This window comes from Rhamphochromis sp. 'chilingali', assembly GCF_963969265.1.
Source record: "Rhamphochromis sp. 'chilingali' genome assembly, chromosome: 1".
NCBI classification, from domain to species: Eukaryota; Metazoa; Chordata; class Actinopteri; order Cichliformes; family Cichlidae; genus Rhamphochromis; species Rhamphochromis sp. 'chilingali'.
Genome location: NC_137929.1, coordinates 24,841,877 through 24,860,003, shown reverse-complemented (window position 1 = coordinate 24,860,003; position 18,127 = coordinate 24,841,877). Strand labels below are relative to the sequence as shown.

General features: G+C 41.5%; 1 protein-coding gene across 2 annotated transcripts in view; it reads right to left on the bottom strand.

Moving 5' to 3' along the window:
- The window catches only part of dnah2 (dynein, axonemal, heavy chain 2), a 64,569-nt gene that overhangs the window by 29,099 nt on the left and 17,343 nt on the right, over positions 1-18,127 (bottom strand). Inside the window, exons 24-42 of one of the 2 annotated variants that reach the window (XM_080866902.1) lie at positions 17,849-18,012; positions 17,595-17,756; positions 17,355-17,458; positions 16,744-16,900; positions 15,613-15,695; positions 13,113-13,293; positions 12,641-12,779; positions 12,118-12,335; positions 11,918-12,010; positions 11,674-11,799; positions 11,226-11,336; positions 10,822-11,016; positions 10,380-10,486; positions 8,359-8,548; positions 7,882-8,062; positions 6,433-6,560; positions 3,346-3,498; positions 564-689; positions 54-272 (exon numbers count right to left, since the gene is read on the bottom strand). In XM_080866902.1, the coding sequence (XP_080723028.1) occupies positions 54-272; positions 564-689; positions 3,346-3,498; positions 6,433-6,560; positions 7,882-8,062; positions 8,359-8,548; positions 10,380-10,486; positions 10,822-11,016; positions 11,226-11,336; positions 11,674-11,799; positions 11,918-12,010; positions 12,118-12,335; positions 12,641-12,779; positions 13,113-13,293; positions 15,613-15,695; positions 16,744-16,900; positions 17,355-17,458; positions 17,595-17,756; positions 17,849-18,012 (2,837 nt within the window). The remainder of the gene's footprint in view (positions 1-53; positions 273-563; positions 690-3,345; positions 3,499-6,432; positions 6,561-7,881; positions 8,063-8,358; positions 8,549-10,379; positions 10,487-10,821; positions 11,017-11,225; positions 11,337-11,673; positions 11,800-11,917; positions 12,011-12,117; positions 12,336-12,640; positions 12,780-13,112; positions 13,294-15,612; positions 15,696-16,743; positions 16,901-17,354; positions 17,459-17,594; positions 17,757-17,848; positions 18,013-18,127) is intronic. The other variant, XM_080866903.1, reaches the window with a different exon arrangement.

Sequence of the window (18,127 nt, the reverse complement as noted above, 5' to 3'; positions counted from 1 at the left end):
TTACAATTTAAAAAAAAGAAAAAAGAAATGCTTTCTTGTCTATCCTAACTAACCTGGACCTGCTGAAAGCCTGGCTCTCCTTTTTGATGCAGAGCAGTCATGGCATTCTGTAGGGTCCTCCAGGTAACACTCTTAGCACTGCCTGTCTTGCCCACCAGCATGGAGGAGTGTCGAGAGTTTTTGGTCTCATAAAGTTGGATGACTTTGGTCACGGTAAAGGGTGTCACCTGCAAACCACTCCGATTAAGCTCCTCCTCCACAGCTTCCTTCAACTGTGAAAATAAAGAGACCAAAGATAGACAAGGAGTCAGTGATCAGTGATGCACTAAGTGAGACTGCACATATCAGAAAAAAGTGATACATTATGAAAGATCATAGGGTCACATTTTTTAAACTTATTTCTGACATCTTATTGCACAAGAACACTGACCAAAAGAGATATTATATTATTTGTTTGGCTTTGTGCACACAGGGACACAAAGACATTCCTGCAATGTTTCCATTTTTTACCAGTTGTATATCAAATCCGTGCTTATCTTGACTGCTGATTTAGATTAACTTACTTTGCCATAGTCTATTACAGGTGTTTCTACGGCAGGGAACAAGTCTTGAATGATTCCACTGAACAATGGCAGGTCAGCAGAGGTCAGCTTAGCAATGTTCATATCCTTCATAGCCATCAGCAGCACCTAAGAATACAGATACAGGAAGAGACTTACTCGTGATTTCCCAATGGTCAGCTTATTTTTTAGATCTTTATTCACTGCTGCTGGCTCTGTTTTTACTGATCTGAGATCAGTTATGAACTGCACTTTGTGTAGAAACACAGTTAGCATTAGCAAGTAAGTTAGCACTCTCAATTGTGGTTGTGACAGACGAGTTTTCTCTTTGTAAACATCTCGTGTGCTGTAAGAAACTTTTAATAACTCGTTTAGCACATTAAGAATGAAACCTTTAATGATGGAGAGGGGGACTTCTGCCATTTATGCCGTGGATAAATGGACACGATGAGGTTCACCAACACTCAGATTAACATATCTGAAAAATCACTTAGTTGACCAAATGGATAAAGTTTAAATAGGTGTTTTGCTAATATACCACCTTCAGTTTTTATTAATATTTCATCATCCTGTAGATACATACAGTTAACTATGCCATATGATATGATGCTCAAGGCTTTTAATTCAGCTGTGACTGTTTTTTAATGATGCACTACTGCAGAGTAAACAGAATATCAAGTGTTTAAAACAAGCTCAACCTTAAACATCTGCACCAGTAATACTGATCAATAACACACTTATGGGGAACGTTTTTCTCAAGAATAAATATTTTTATTTTTGACACTTTATGTAGAATTTTACGGGGTCTTTGTTCGCCTTCCTTTAAAACTCACTGCACGCCACTGATTTCCAGTCACAGCAAACACATACACAGCGTTCCAAACTATTATGCAAATTGTGTTTAAGTGTCATAAAGATTAAATAAGTTGTTTTTCAATTAAGCCCATGGATGGAATTGTGTCAGGACTCTTTGTATCACTGAAAACAATCTCGGGCACCTATGATCATTAGTTTGCCAGGTGAGCCTGATTAAAGGAAAAACTACTAAAGAAGGATGTTCCACATTATTAAGCAGACCACTATTTTCAAGCAATATAGGAAGGAAAATGATCTCCCTGCTGCTGAAAAGTGTGAAATAGTTGAATGGCTTGGACACGTAATGAAAACCTTGGATATTTCATGAAAATTTAAGCATGATCGCCATAATGTTACGAGATTTGTGGCTGAGTCAGAGCACACATGGGTTCGTGCGGATAAAGGCACAATGATGAAGGTTTCTGCCAGACAAATACATCAGATTAAGAGAGCAGCTGCTAAAAGGCCATTACAAAGCAGCAAACACATATTTGAAGCTGCTGGTGCCTCTGGAGCCCTGCGAACATCAAGGTGTAGGATCCTCCAGAGACTTGCTGTTGTGCATAAACCTTCTATTCGGCCACCCCTAACCAGTGCTCACAAGCAGAAACGGCTGCAGTGGGCCCAGAACTACATGACGACTAATTTTCAAACAGTCTTGTTCACTGATGAGTGCCGTGCAGCCCTGGATGGTCCAGACGGATGGAGTGGTGGATGGTTGGTGGACGGCCACCATGTCCCAACAAAGCTGCGTCGTCAGCAAGGAGGTGGTGGAGTCATGTTTTGAGCCTGAATCACGGGGAGAGAGCTGGTCGGCCCCTTTAGGCTCCCTGAAGGTGTGAAAATGACCTCTGCAAAGTATGTGGAGTTTCTGACTGACCACATTCTTCCATGGTAGAAAGAGAAGAACTGTGCCTTCTGCAACACAACCGTCTTCATGCATGATAATGCACCATCTCATGCTACAAGGAACACGTCTGCATCATTGGCTGCTATCCGTGTAAAAGGAGAGGAACTCATGGTGTGGTCCCCATTCTTCCCTGACTTCAATCCTATTGCGAACCTTTGGAGCATCCTCAAGCAAAAAAAAATGAGGGTGGGAGGCAGTTCACATCCAAACAGCAGCTCTGGGAGGCTATTCTGACATCCTGCAAAGATATTCAAGTAGAAACTTTCCAAAAACTTACAAGTTCCATGGATGCAAGAATTGTAAAACTGCTATCAAAAACAGGTCCTATGTTAATATGTAACTTGACCTGTTAAGATGTTTTTGATTGAAACAGCTTTTGATTTCAATGAAATTGATCTACTAATGCTGCAAATTCTACAAATGACCATTTTCAATTCTCTACATCCTATAAAATCTTTTGAAACTCTGTGTGCGTAATAATTTGGAATAGTGCATTTTAAGTGTTTTATTTCTGAAAAACATACTGATTTCACTGGGAGTTTTGTTCACTAACGTTTGAATTATACTCTATTGGTCGATGACTCGAAAATTATGCCGACTGTCATTTGAATCGACTGTTTAGGAAAAACAGAGAAAAATATCATTTGCATAATAATTTGGAACGCGGTGTATAGTTATGCGCTCATATGAACACAGAAAACAAGCCTTTTCAGTGTTTTTGGAAAAACTTGACACATTTTTAAACTAAAAACAAGCAGTGTAAATAAATCAAATATTTGTTTTTCTTTATCTCTTATTTTGTGAACAATATAATTTAGTTTCTGTAGTGTGTATGGCTGTAGATGCCTAAGAGTTCCTAAAAGATAAAAGTTCCAATATTTCTATTTCTATTATTTTCAACTTCCTTTAAACCACGTGTGTGTGTGTGTGTGTGTGTGTGTGTGTGAGTGAGAGAGAGAGAGAGAGAGAGAGAGAGAGAGAGAGAGAGAGAGAGAGAGAGACAGCGAGAGAGATACATACTTCTTCATCAGGAACATTTGGGCAAGAGCGCCGCTTCTTTCCAGCAAAGCGAAGCAGAGAGGTGAGAGCACGAAGGCCAAAATCATAGTGGTCCTGTTTGGACAGCTGCTGCACTGCCAGAGAGTACAGAGTGAACACTTTCTTAGCAAGGACCTACAAGGACAACATCAGAGGGAAATTAAAATTAGCATAAAGACACACAGAAAAAAGGAGGAAAAGGGAAGAAGGGTACACAGGATTAAAATTACAGTGTGACAGAAATGAGACAATCCACAAAATGCAGATCGTGTATTTAACCACACCAGCAGCTTCTTCTGTGGGACAACACATTAATGGGTATGTAATCTTCACGCTGCAAGAAAACAAGGTTAATAAAATAAAATGTCCATTTAAAACGTTCCAAAGCTGTAGCTGTGGAAACCCTTTTTGTGTCTGTGTGTACTGTACTGGATGTGCGTATTCACAGCTCATGCACAATTACCACTTTCATTTACTTAAGCTTCACTAATGCTTCATTTGCATACTTATTATTACTTGTATTATATGAAAATATTTTTGATAACAGGAACCAAGACCTGCCCAAGTTGGTATCCTTTATGTATGTATGACTCTCCAGCTTGCACAAACACAGAACAACAACATGCACTTCTAAATTTAGCAGCACTGAGAAGCTGTGCTGTTTCATTACAAGTGTGTTTTTGTTGCCCTTGTTTCTTGGTCGATATCCTTAATTGTCTAGACCTTTGGTTAGTTGCAGCTCCCAACAGGATTCAGCGCTGAAAAAGAAAAATTTAACCTAGAAAGCGCGAAGAGTGTGTGTGCGTGTGTGTGTACGAGGCAACATTACAATATGTTTAAACACATCCCTGACTATGGAGTGCAAGAGCCTGCGTATTAACCCTCAAACACAGACACCTGGAGTCAATGCCCCTCCACTCTCTCCAATGCTCACACAAGGTCAGAGAGCGCTCATCTTTTACCAGAGGGAGATCACATGTGTTCAGCAAAGTCACAGCAAAGAAGGCTTCACTTTAGGTAGATGCAAATAAAAAAACACTAATACACTAACAGGTACCACTAAAATGTGAGGCATCATTTTGGAGCTACGTGGGTTTTTAACCCCCCCCCCCACCTCCTCCACATGCCGTATCTTTGAATAACTGAGTGGCTGTGTAGAATGTGATGAACTTGATAAGGTAAGGCAACACTAGTAATAAAGATCTTTATCTGCGTAAAAATATCTCTTCTGCTGATTGGTTCAGCTCTTCGTTTAAGCTGTGATAGTTTAACACGATACAGAAATTATTGTTTGCATTCAGAACTGTGTAAAGGGTAAAACCACCGCACAGATAGCATTTCTTAGGCTGACACCTGAGGTATGCAGATAAAACCTGCAGAGAAGTTAGACTAAGAGGCTTAAGTGAGGTTTGTCAACAAAAAAAGCAAGAAAAAAAATCCAATCTGGTGTATCATCAGGACTCTTACAGCATTTTAGTTTTGTGTATACAATAAGAAATTAAAGAATAAGGCAAAAATGAAACATGATAATTACACTTGTTTATATGTTACTGTAGATCAGACCTGGCACTGTACAGCCTGTGGTCCACATCCAGTCTCTTAGATGTCCCTGACAGACACATGTGAGGTCAATGTAAAATTAGTATTCAAACATAAAGAAGTATATATCATGCAGTTTATTCCTTTTCACCTGCTTTAGTTTACAGATTGCTCTGTTACTCATCGTTATATATGGGATATTTGAAGAGTTTAAGATAATGGAGGAGCTGGCACCCAAGCACTCAATGAAAGCACTATAGCTGCTTTCATTGCTAATATCATAGCAGATGAAGTAATTACACTCTAACCAACATAACAGTAGCATTTTGTATAAAGTTAATTGTCTTTTTTAATGTTTTTTTTTTTTAGGAACAGTGAAGACTAACAGGAAAGTGAGAGAGGGGAAGACCTGGTGCCACGGGTCGGACTCAAAGCTGCTCTCAGCTGTGCGGCATGTGATCGCCTGCTCATCCCACGGAGCTAAACCAGCGCCCGAGTTAACAGTTTTTTAGATTTTTAAAAACATCCACATGTGTTTTATGGAGTTTTGATTAAATTGTGATAAAACGTTGGCATTTTTACTGTGCATTTAACATTTCCAAACGTAACATATTCTCTTATCAGTAGCACTTTATAAAGACATGAAATTAATAATGAGCAGAACTGAGTTCAGCTTATTAGTGTAGGTCTCCACAACAGTTCCAGTTTCTCATGTGGCCCCCTGGGAAAATTAAATCAGAGTAAATTTAAGGCATACTAGTAACAATAATTCAAAATAGTGCCATTTTTCACTGGAACTGCTTTCTGGTACAGAAAAAACATAGTCCCTATGGCATCTTAGCAGCATGATGGTACAATCGTTGCAAGAAGGTCTTGGGTTCAAATCCACTTCACAGCTCTGGCCTTTCTGTGTGGAGTTTGTATGGGTTCTTTCTAGCTACTGTGGCTCTCTCCCACAGTCTGAAAACATACATAATTAATTAACTGGTTATTTCAAATTGGCCATAAGTGTGAATGTTTCTCTGTGTTAAGGTATACTGCCAACCTGTGTTGTATGTAGGTGTACTGCCTTTTCATCCTATGATAGCTATGATAGGTTCCAGCCCCCCTGCAATCCTGAAGTAGATACATAGATAGATGAAAACTACCTGCAATACTGTCTTTGACCTACTTTGTTCTTGCACCTCATAAATCTCAGTTTATCCCAACAGTTACATACTGTAATGTAATCTCTTCATGCTCCACGATAAACTCCAACTCTTTTAAGCAGTAACCAAGACTACGACATTACCATTCAAACACTTGCTTGCAGCATCATTCCTGCAGAATATATTACAGTTTTGTTGCACTAAAACCAAAGCAACATATTTGTGTTAGACCAGTAGAGCAACAAATCTAATGCTTTTAGCAAAGAGCGCACTTCAATCTTAAATGCTAATATTGCTTGCCGTTATTTTGCTTGTAGCATTAATGCCTTCTGTTACCTTCCCAGAACAGTGCTGGGATACAGTTTCCATACAGTGTTAGTACCTTGCAGTCGTTGAAGCCCTCACCAAAGAGCAGGATCTCAGCAATTAGAGTAGAGTCAGGCACCACCATTGATATAGGTCTGAACATGGACTTCAGGTTGTCAGGAAGCTCAGTACGACCAGCATAACCTCAGGAAAAGAAAAGAAAGCGAGAAAATAGATTAGATTTGGATAAAACAGATCTTCATGTACAGGTCCCCTCTTCTGTCAACTCTTGCTCTATAGGTTAATGTTCTTCTCTTGGCTCTTGACGGAGGCGGTCAAACTTTCTCCCTCTCCCTCATCTTTCCTGTTTGGCTTCTCATGTCTTTTGTATAGTCTCGCTTATTCTCTAACACTAAGAGAGTCTCCCAGATTTGTTCTCTAAAAACCTAAAGAAGAATTATGGATTTGATCAACTGGTCCCTTAATGAAACTGACAACTCCTGGGCCTGGGAGAGCCTGATTGTCCTGAGGAGAGGTTTGCTGCTGGATACTCGGTGGTCGGTTGCGTCGCGTGTCTGGGGACACTCTTGATGGAGGACATTGAACGACTTCTACCAATTCGGAACCACGATAACAGAGTTCTGGCTGATTGGAGCTGGCTCGGACCTGGCTTATCGAAGAACAAGAAGCGGCTACAGCTGTTCAAAATCCCACAAGGCTGGCCGACATGATAGACGATGGGCACGGCTGTGAGTGCTCAGACTGTGTTTTTTGAACACAGTATGGATAAGATCTTGGAGAAGCTCATGGCTCTGCTATATGGATAACATCTTGGAGCGGAACAACGGGAATTGAGAGACCTGGTGACCAGTGACGGACATTAGACCAACTGTAAAATTGGATGCAGTTTGTTCGCACTAACCAAAACAGCTACCATCTTCATCTCATGCGGCCCCCCTGGCATCAGCTGGATGCTCAAGGCAAAAGCTGACGGGAATAACAATTCTCCTTTAGATAACAAGACTGTGTTGTGACTTTCTCCCTCCTCATTCAAGGCCACCCGCGTCGACCGAAGACTGTTGACTTTTGCCTAACCGGGTGAAGGGACACTTTCTCTCGGAACACGGAACACACACTCACACATATGCATGTACACTGACACAGACCTACACTCACCCTCCAAACACCTTCGAAGCTTATGTCTTCTACGTTGTGAGATGTGCTGATTCATGTGCTGAGGTGTTTTTTTTCTGTTCTTAAACTGATCTCCCTGTTGGAGCTCAGTCTGGGGGGAGTTCTTTTTTCTCCTCGTCTTTCCTCATGTTGTGCATTTTCCATTGTTACACCTCTCTGACCTGTCTTCCCCATGTGATGTTGTAATGTATGTATGGTCAGAAGGGTAAGATGGCGCTGGCGAAGGTTGGCAGCCTTAACCCAACAAATTTCTAACGCGTGGGACTAATAAAGGTTATCTTATCTTATCTTATAAACATATGGTGACAATTGCACAATTTTGTTGACCTACCGGGATTCATGGTGATAAAGATGCCACATGACGAGACCAGACGGATGTGTTGTCCCTCAAAATAGAACTTGGACTGCAGAGCTGTGAGAGCAGACAGGATGGACAGGATCTGCTGGGCCACCACCGACAGCACTTCAATGTTGATACGGTTGAACTCATCAAAGCATCCCCATGCTCCTGTCTATTTGAGGTGGACATAATGAAATACACACAAATTTGAAATCAGATTATGTAGATTATGTTTTTTCCTTAGCTGACATGCAAAACCTTTGGCCTGCCTAAGGGTCAGTACCACAAAAAGAAAACGCTATTCAGAATTTACTGAAGCCAAAAAGGTTTCAGCTAGATATTTTTCATACAGTCATGTACTACATACAGCATCACAGCTGGTAATTACTCAAGGCATGAAAAGCATTAATGTACCAATTTTTACAGTTATTGTGGTCACCTGATATCATCATCTCTACTACTTCCTACCTGAGCCAGGCCAGAGTACATGCGTCCCATGGACTTGTAGTCCAGTCCTTCAGAGCAGTTGACTACGATGACATACATGCCTAGAGCTTTTCCTAAGTCCTTTACTGTCTCTGTCTTTCCAGTACCAGCTGGGCCTTTAGGAGAGCCTCCACGGTGGAGATGAAGTGCTGTGGTCAGAGTCATGTAACACCTGAAGTAAAACACTGACATTTACTTTACAGACAAATAAAAATGTGGTAATACAAGTATTAAACACATACTGGAACTATTGTGCAACATAGTAGTAATATTTTTGTAACACACACAAGATAAAAAAAAGAAAGCTTTCAAAAAAAGTCACTCAGAAGTCAAAATTTCAAGAAATTTGGTCAGTGAGTCAAAATTTGAGCTACATAAAGTTGAAATTGTGAGATAATAATTCAAAATCTCAGGTTACGTCTGCCAGGCCATTTTTTTTCCAGTGGCAAAAACAAGCTTCCATACGAAATAGAATCATGGTGTTTCTTACTTAATATGTACACTATATTGTCAAAATTATTCACTAACCCATCCAAATCATTGAATTCATGTGTTCCAATCACTTTAATGGCCACAGGTGTATAAAATCAAGTAACTAGGCATACAGACGGTTTCTATAAAGATTGGTGAAAGAGTGGAGTGCAGCCAATTCAGTCACTTAGTTGCAGTGAAAGAAACTCTTAATGCTTCAGCACCAACATTTTGGACAAGTTCATGCTCGAAATTTGTGGGAACAGTTTGGGGACGGCCCCTTCCTGGTCAGCCATGACTGCACACCAGTGCATAAAGCAAAGTCCATAAAGACACGGCTGAGTGAGTGTGGTGTGGAAGAACCTGACTGGCCTGCACAGAGTCCTGACCTCAACCTGACAGAAAACCTTTGGAATTAATTAGAGCAAAAGCTGTGAGCCAGGCCTACTCGTCCAACATCAGTGTTTGACCTCACAATGCGCTTCTAGAAGAATTGTCAGAAATTATCAAAAAAGCTGAAACTGTTACAGCTGTGAAGGGTGGCTGACGTCATATTAAACTCTGTGGATTAAGAATGGGATGTGTATATGTGACGGTAAATGAGGGATCACTTTTGGCAGCATAGTATATCTATAAGGTTATCCAATATGCCATTATGACATAAACACATACAGACACATGTTTGAAACAACACCAGTTAAGCTGGTGTAGCTATATATTTTGTACAGACAAAGATTTATTATAGGAAGAGCTAAAAATACGTAACTATTATAGAAGTATATTATGGGCTACTGGGATTCTGATAACTTTTGCTTTGTAGTAATCATCAGTCTTAGTAGTCAAACTACAGCCATCTTTAAGCGAAATTTAATTTTTGTCTTGATAACCTGTAAAATTTTGTGACTGTCTTGTATAATCTGTACTTAAGGACTTGTAAGGACATATGACCGAAATGCACCACATAGCTGTGCTGTGGTTTTGTCTACATTTACATGCAAAAATAGCACTCAGAGACCATCTTGACAGACAGAATGTCTTCCGTTTTATTTTTCACACAAAGTCTAGTGACTATCCAAGAACTCGTTTATGTGCATCTCTCTGTCAGCCAATGAAAAGAACAGATGGAAAGATGTGTACCTGTAGTGGGAGAACACAACCTCGGCATATCATAGATCTGATCATTGAATGTAGAAAACAGAAAACTTTTACACAGCCACTGTACCTGATGCTCAGCAAGGGTCAGGGAACTGTGCTGCGAGCACTAGTTATCATTTTCAAGGCATCCAAGTTGAATTGCTATCTACCATATTTTTTACAAATATTAGCCAAATAAAAAATGGAAAATGTAATGCTAGACAAAAAACAAATATTTGAAGAAGTGAAAATTTGACTCCAGCACACTTTTTGACAAACACTTTAGTGCCAGTGCGTGCTACAGTAGGTTTTTTTTCTAGGACCAAAAAGATGCCCAAGGTGAAAATCATTACACTCTGGATGTCTGTGTGTGCATTAACTGAGTAATATGAGGTCACCTGTCGGTAAGCGGAGTAATGACGAGCCGTCCCGAGTTGCCCAGGTACTCATATCCATAGTTGAACTCTGTGTTGGTCTGTCGGATTATACAATTCATTGCATTCCCCTGGGGTAAAAACAAAACAAAACAAAACTGAAACTAAAAGAGTTTAAATATTTTGTACTAAATTACTAAGCTTACATTAATCTAATGAAAGTGATTAGCTAGTACTTTCATTTGTCTATTCGATATGAGAAGCTGTATATACCAACATAGCACAGCAGGCTAGCTCAGACTAAGTACTGTTTTTTAACTTTTAACAAACAAGATGCTAATTTAATCCCATCTTTACTAAATGTTACTTATACCACCTGCATAAATGTTCCTTTAACCACCACAATCCACTGATAAAAGCAATTTATCAACTCACCTGTTCTATCAGTGTCTTGCGGTCAGCTTACCTGGTCTTTTTCCCAGTAAAGCCGCAGCTGAGAGACCCACTCAAAGGCACTGACATCGTAGCAACCTGCCTTGGCCAGCTTATCAATAACATCCCGAGCATGAACCTCTACTGTCACCAGAGCTACGATCTTCAAACGCAGGACTTTGGGCAAGTTACCACGAATGATCTCTGAATAGCACTGAAGCATGGAGACCTGAGAAAGACAGTTGTGCCAAAAATTTGACAAATTTATTTGATGCGTGGTCATTTTTTATTGTCAACATGACAGCTATGCACTATAACCGCACATGTTTAAATACCCACATGTTTTTGTGGATATAAAATAGTGTGACACCAACAAAAAAGAATATGGTATTTACACACTTTCAGAAGTTTAGTGAAGTGGCAAAAAGTCAGTCAAACCTGTTTCTTCTTCATGGACTTCAGGGGGGCTTTGTCAGCTCTCTCTTTGCAGTTAATGAGAGCTCTTGTGACATCAGCAGTCCACTGGATCTGACTAGCTGTGATTATCATCTAAAACAGGAAGAAATAATCCTTGTTTTAATCTTACTTTAATATTAAAATTGGTTGCAAATGTAATGACTTATTAACTTTATAAACTAAAAGGCCAATGCTATAAATTTGATACAAATAATATATAAGAAGAGTAAAGTAGCTTATTACTTAACCAAATACACAAGATGAGTAAATCTCTTTTAAACTGGAAAGAAATAAGTTTTATTTAAGCCACTGGGATTTCTACATTATCAACAGGATGTGCAGGAGCAGTAACTGCATCAGTGCCAGTGAATGAGAAAATCAGATAAGAGAAGAAGAAAAGGCAGGGCAGGAAAGCCAAAACCAGACATACCTGTCCTGGCCAAGCTCGGACCCATTTGTCTCTTGGTCCTGATATCCTCTTCAAGTCTACAAGGCAGTCCTTCAGGGACTCCTTTAGTGTAAGGCGCATGCTATGCTCCAGCTCGCACAGCCACTCCTGCATGCACACATGCAAATAAACTGGTGCTCACATTCAGTATCATGATCTTCTCCACTGCATTTATCACCACAACACCCCTGTCATATTATAATTTGGATCATTGTTAGTGCTGTACCTCCACAGGTTTGTTCAGTTCCACTTTTTCATATAAAGAAACAAACTCCCCATCAGCAGAGAACATCCCAGCAGCTAGTGTTTTAAGCTTTGTCTAGAAAACACACATTTTGAAGGAAATCCAGTTATTTAGGACAAAGCAGAGTGTTTCCAGTACACAGTAAATGTGTAGCACTGATCACAGAGTATGATTGTCCCTGCCTTTTCAGTGGACAGGCTCTTAATGTTGTCAAAACACTTCTTCAGGTGAGGCTGCATGGCTTGTGGATTCTGTGATTGTCCCAAGATCTCCAGAACGTCATCATTGGACAGGAAATAGAACCTCGGGAAGATCTGCCTTTTGGTCTCCAGGTATGTGTCCAAGGCTTTAAGGATTTCCTCCAGCTCAAAACCCATCTGTGACAGCTTCTCTGGCAAACCTGCAAGGCACAGCGTAGATCATAGACTTAAAACACATTTTTATTTTACAAATTAGATGACTTGGAATTCTTTTTGCTCAATCCAAATCCTTGTTTAGCTAACCTCTTCTATACTGATATTTTAGATGTTACATATTATATTAAATATTTAAAAGTTAAGGACTTTTTTTAAAAGTTTCAAACTTACATTTGGGCTCTGAACTCATGAAATATTCTTATAGAGTTGTTAAGGGATTTTTAGGGCCTGAAGACACTGTGTGCTACAGTTTTAATAAGAGCACATTCTTTAAAGTAACATGTCATACCAGGCTTGTGTGTTCCCTGCAAGGCATTTTTATCCTTGTGGAGACAACCCATAATGGTTTTCCAACTAGAACTTATGTCTTCAAATTCTTTGCACTCATGAGGCAACTGCTCCCGGATGTCCTTTCCTTGGAAAATGTTCTGGGTGAATAAAAGAGCATTTAAATATATAGTTACAGACACTAAGGAACAGACAAAGCTCAATTCTATCCTGAAAAAGAAAAGAAAATGAAATGCTCAAAGGGAGCAGCAAGAAAACTGAAATGAGAAAACAAAACAAGACAGCGATGGATAAAGACTGAAAAGGAATGACAACATGCAACTAAATTGTTATCAATACAAGAAACTTCCATCCGTTGCATGCGCAAAATAATTCATAAAAATAATACATGTATAAATCAAATAACTAGTATTCAAACACAATAAAATAACCAAATATATATTTTAGAAGTACTCTGCCTGGGTTGCTTGTACCTCCAAATAAATCCAGTGCCGTTGCACATTAAGGATCATGTCAGTGACTTCCAGCACATGGGAGAGCTGACGCTCCCAGCGGTCCACCTCCTGTTCAAAGGCTTTGACAAACCGAGATGCCTTCATTGTGGACAAAATAACTTGGTTGTCCTCCAGTGCCTGGAAAACCTCTTCTGTGCTCCTGGGAGACAAGAGGAGGGTAACCATGACCACTGACGACTGCTTAAAATTGGATTGTAAGACTAATATTACTTCACTCTGTTAGTTTACACGCAGCAACAATGTTTCAGTGAAACTGTTGCACAGCTGTGGTGCCCTGTTCTGCATTAACCGTGCACAGAGTCTGCTGAATTAGTGTCACTGTGTATCTTCCCCTCTGCCTGCTTTCATCATGTTCAGTGTGGATCAGCGGCACTGTAAAATCAGCAGCAATGGCTCAGGCCTGCTGATTAAACTGGATCTGAGGTCTGACTCAGTTTGTATGCAGCGGATGGCTTAAACATTCCCGCTGACACATCTGCTCATTCTAACTTCTTAAACAATCACATTACTCTCAGATCCATTGGATATACGCTCTATAGTATATAGAGACGTAACACAGGCGTGTAGAGTATGAAAACCTAACCTCATGACAGTGCTGAGCTGTACTGAACTGACCGTGATGCAAATACATAAAGGTATGATGAATACTGAGGTTTGATGGAAAACGTCTTTTTCTTTTCTTCTCTAAACCGTGCCTTCAAGGCTCACTTTCTCTTTTTTTTTTTTTTTTTTTTTTTTTTTTTTTTAAGTGACATCAGAAACAGCAGCATGTGACATCACGTGATGGCGGAGCTTCAGTTCATCCTTTGTCATCTTTTTTTTTTTTTTTTTTTTTAATAGGACAGGGGGAAAGAATGAAAGAAAGAGGGGGAGAGAAAGAAAGAAAACTAAAGGGGAGAAGAGACGGTGAGAAGGGGGGGAAGAGAGAAAAAAAACAACAAAAAAAACAAACTCCTGGGTCACCTGTATGGAGAAAAAAAAACAAACAAACAGAGGAGACAGCAAACAACAAAGAGCAACATAATAAATAGAAAAAAAAAAGCACCATCACAATAAACTACCTAGTCATAGATATCAATAGTTACTAAATAATAGACGATATTGTGCAGCACGCAAGATAGACAGCGCACAGTGTGCTTTGAGGCAGCAGCCAAGAAAGCTTTAGTCCGCGTCTGTGAATACCCATGTGTGCATACCTGTGTGGATCAGCATGCTTGCATTCCAAAGGTTTCTCCATGTAATGATCTGTTAGGGAGTGTGGGGGGGCCACAGCCCTGTCCTTTATGGTATCAAGCGGGTATGGAGGAGATCAAAACTCCAGACATCCAGAGGCCCCCAGAACACAAGAGACCAAGGAAGACCCACAGAGGGGCAGCTGCGCCACTGTCCCAGTTAGAGCTAAGGAGAGTCCCAGATGAGGGCTCATTCAGCAGCCGCGGAGCAGAAGCCAGGGGGAGTTGCAGTGACGCGCCCGTGGGCTCCGCCGGTAGCCAGCTGTGCCTGAGTGACCGAGCCCCAGGCCGAGAGGCCGGGGGCACCCCACCTCCGAAATGGCCCGAGCGAGCCCCAATAAGCGGCCGCCAAGGAGTGAGCCGGTGTGTACCCGGACGCCCACCCCCAGATACAAAGAACCACCAACGCACCGACACCTGAGGGAGTCCGCCACCGGCAGGGGAAGTGGTGGTGGGTGGAGATAGGCCTCCAAACCTTGGAAGGCCCGAGATGTCCCCAGAGAGGTGGCGTCTGATACCCAACCTGACATATAGATACAAACATACAGGCACACACAAACACAAACATCCATTCCCACCCTCATGCTCTCATGTGCACTTTACACTCAACCGACGTGGAGACAGACATAAAGAGACGCTGTATACGCAATCACACTCCCCAAGCGTACTCTACATACCGGGTCTAGGTACCCTTGCCCCTGGAGGGGGGAACTGCACCCAGACCCAGGTGGTGTTACCCTTTTCCCTGCGGTGGGGAGAGGCAGACCGCCCCGACTCCGCAGCAGCAGGGAGGCCCCACACACCAGACCGCAGCCGGACGGCCAACTCCTCCCAGCCCCCCCTGCTCCAGCAGGCCGCAGAGAACGGGGGTGAGAAAAGACTCCAAACCTCCCTCCACCCGCTCATTGTCGTGTTGATGCATGTGTGTTCTAAGGTGCATTTAAAACCCAGGAGGGCATGGAGCTACCTGCCAGAGAGCAGCAGGTAAGCGCATAGTCCCTCCTGTTAGCCCTCAATGTCTACATGTATTTAAAATTGAGAGGTGGGCAACGAAGCCAGGGGTGAGGTATACACCCTGATGGTAACTTGGACTCCGTGTATTGTGCCCACCCCCAAGATCCTATATGTATGTGTAATGAGGGTGTGAGTAATGTGAATGTCTAAGTTGTGGGATAAAATTGAGGCAGAGGCAGCCAGAAGGGGACAGAGGGGGCTCACTTTCTCACCTCAGTCGATAGTGGCCTTCGTCTTTGTAAGGTGCTATGTCCAGGGTCATTTCCTTCCACGTCTTGGTGATACCCTTCAGACCCTTCAATGTCACACATAAAAAGCACTTTTAAGAGAAAAACCACACTGACCTAGCAAAATAATGAGGAAATATTTCCAGTCTTTTCATATTGACCCAACTTGATTGATGAGACAGTCATATGACCCGATTAATAACAGAGCACAATTCCCCTTAGCTTTGAGTTTTAGTGTATGAATTCACTGGGGATGGAGAACTTTTACATTTGCATAATGACAAAATTTCTTTTCCAATCGCTCTTTTGTGACCTCTTACAAGAGATTCTTTTTCCTATCACTGGGTCTGAGGTGGCGGGAATAAGAATTAGCACCTCCGAGTGTGAGCTGGTTTCAGCTGGGATACAGTGGAGTGCCCAGGCCAGGTCAGGGACAAGGTGCTGCCCTGAGTGGAGGTATTATGAATAAGTGATTGGAGAGTGGAGAGGGGAAAGTGATAGATTGGTGCTGTTTTTGCTGTAATGCGGATGCTGTAGCAGTCTGTTGTAGTGAAGAGTGTGAAAGAGTGTGTTCGATCTATGTTCCTACCCTCACCCATAGCCACGAGCTCTTGGTAGGGATTAAAGAACGAGGTTGGAAATACAAGCAGCAGAAATGAGCTCCCTCCAGAGGGTGGCTGAGATCTCCCTTGTCAATAAAGTGAGTAGTTCTTCTATTTGGGAAGGACTCAGATTATAGCTGCGACTCTGTTACTGCTACTATAACCGACTGAGGTGGTTTGGGCATCGCATTCGCTAGAGCGATTAAATCTCTAGGCTGACTTCGGAAGGCCTGGAGATATAATCTCCCACCCGAATGAGCCGAAGGAGGAGGCTGACGAGAGGGAGGTCTTGGCTTAGAGTGCTGGCTCCATAACCTAGAAAATGGATGGCTGGATGAATTGTGTGACCTGGAAGGAAACACTTTCTGAAACCTAATGGAGAATTTAAATTTCAGATTCTGATAGGGTAATACTGACTAAACCACATCAAGCAATTGCTCCCTTCAGGCTCGCTTTCACTCACAGTGCCACAAAAGTTCCCACTGAGCACCTGTCTATATTTATTAAAAAACACCTGTTCTATGGAGAGTTCCTTGGTGGCGGCTCCAGAGATCTCGCAGATGTTTCCAGCATACATGTTGAAGCCGAGAGATATGATCTTTTCCAGGGTGAATTCAACACTGGTTGGGTCAAAAGAATACTGCAGCTCCTCAGAGATCTGCTTCCAGTGCCTGAAAGACGCATTTTAAGTTAAGTTATTCTTGTCCCACTTTTCTCAGATGAAGAAATATGCAAGGCTAATTGCAAGAACACACAGGTCTTTATTTCAAAAGCACTCGTGAATTTTTAGTGTGTAAACAGTGTGGTAATAGTGATGCAGTAATGTAACTCATGTCTGTTGTATCTAAAAAACAAAGCTAGGAAAATCTTCTGTTTGTAAGAAGAGAAAGAAACAAAGTGTAAAAGAGGGGGAGTGTCAGCTAACACTTTGTGGCAGTTCTTGATTTGAGACACTAGCAACTTAGCTACAAGCAATAAACTGCTCACAGTCTTAATTCTCTAATCTTTTAATGATGCTCATTTGTAGTTGTAAACCAACCCCATTAGGCACACAGATGCTTCATTCATTTTAACACATCCAACATATACTGAAATGACAACAGAGAGCCTGTTTTCAGTCAGTACCTGTCTCTTATGGCTGGGTTCCTCAGATCAGCAATGAGCGGGATGACCTGCCTAAACTGGTCAATCTTGTTCTTGGAGAAATCTACAATATCCCACTGTTTATCCTGCAATCAGACAGAGATCACATCCTCACAGCTGTGTGATGAAAATGTCAAGTATTGTTAGGTACTGCATTTTGTGATTTGGCAACAAATTTTGTAAATTTAGCAGTCACTAGACTGTCTTCAATGAAGTACTGACCTTCAGATCTCTCTGGAGTTTATGGAGTTTTTTAAACATGTCCTGTGCGGCAGTCTCCAAGCTCTCTGTCTGCAGTGTACCAAACTGGCCAGCCTTCCAGATATTCCAGTTGCCGTTCCATTCCTCTGTGATATCCCAGACCTGCTGCAGTTGGTCCAAGTCCTACAAACCACATAGCACAATTTATTGTCATCAAATGTTACTGTGTTGCACCAATGCTATGTTAACATTCTGAGCCTAGTGCTGGTCCACACCTTCTCCAGAGTCCGTATGCTTTTGGAGGGGGCTTGTTCTATTTTGAAGAATCTCAGCCCATCGAGGATGGTGCTTTCTTCCTGTTTCAGAGTCTCCAGTTGGCTACGATGCTCTGCTATTTGTTTTAAGGCCAAGTCAGTGCTCAGTGCACTGTTAAATGGACCTGGATATGCAAATGTAAAAAACTTAGTGAGGTATGCACTCATGAAGGCACATAAACATTAATCATCTGTTTAGCACTGGAAAAAAAACATGAAGAAACAAACATTGTCCAAACA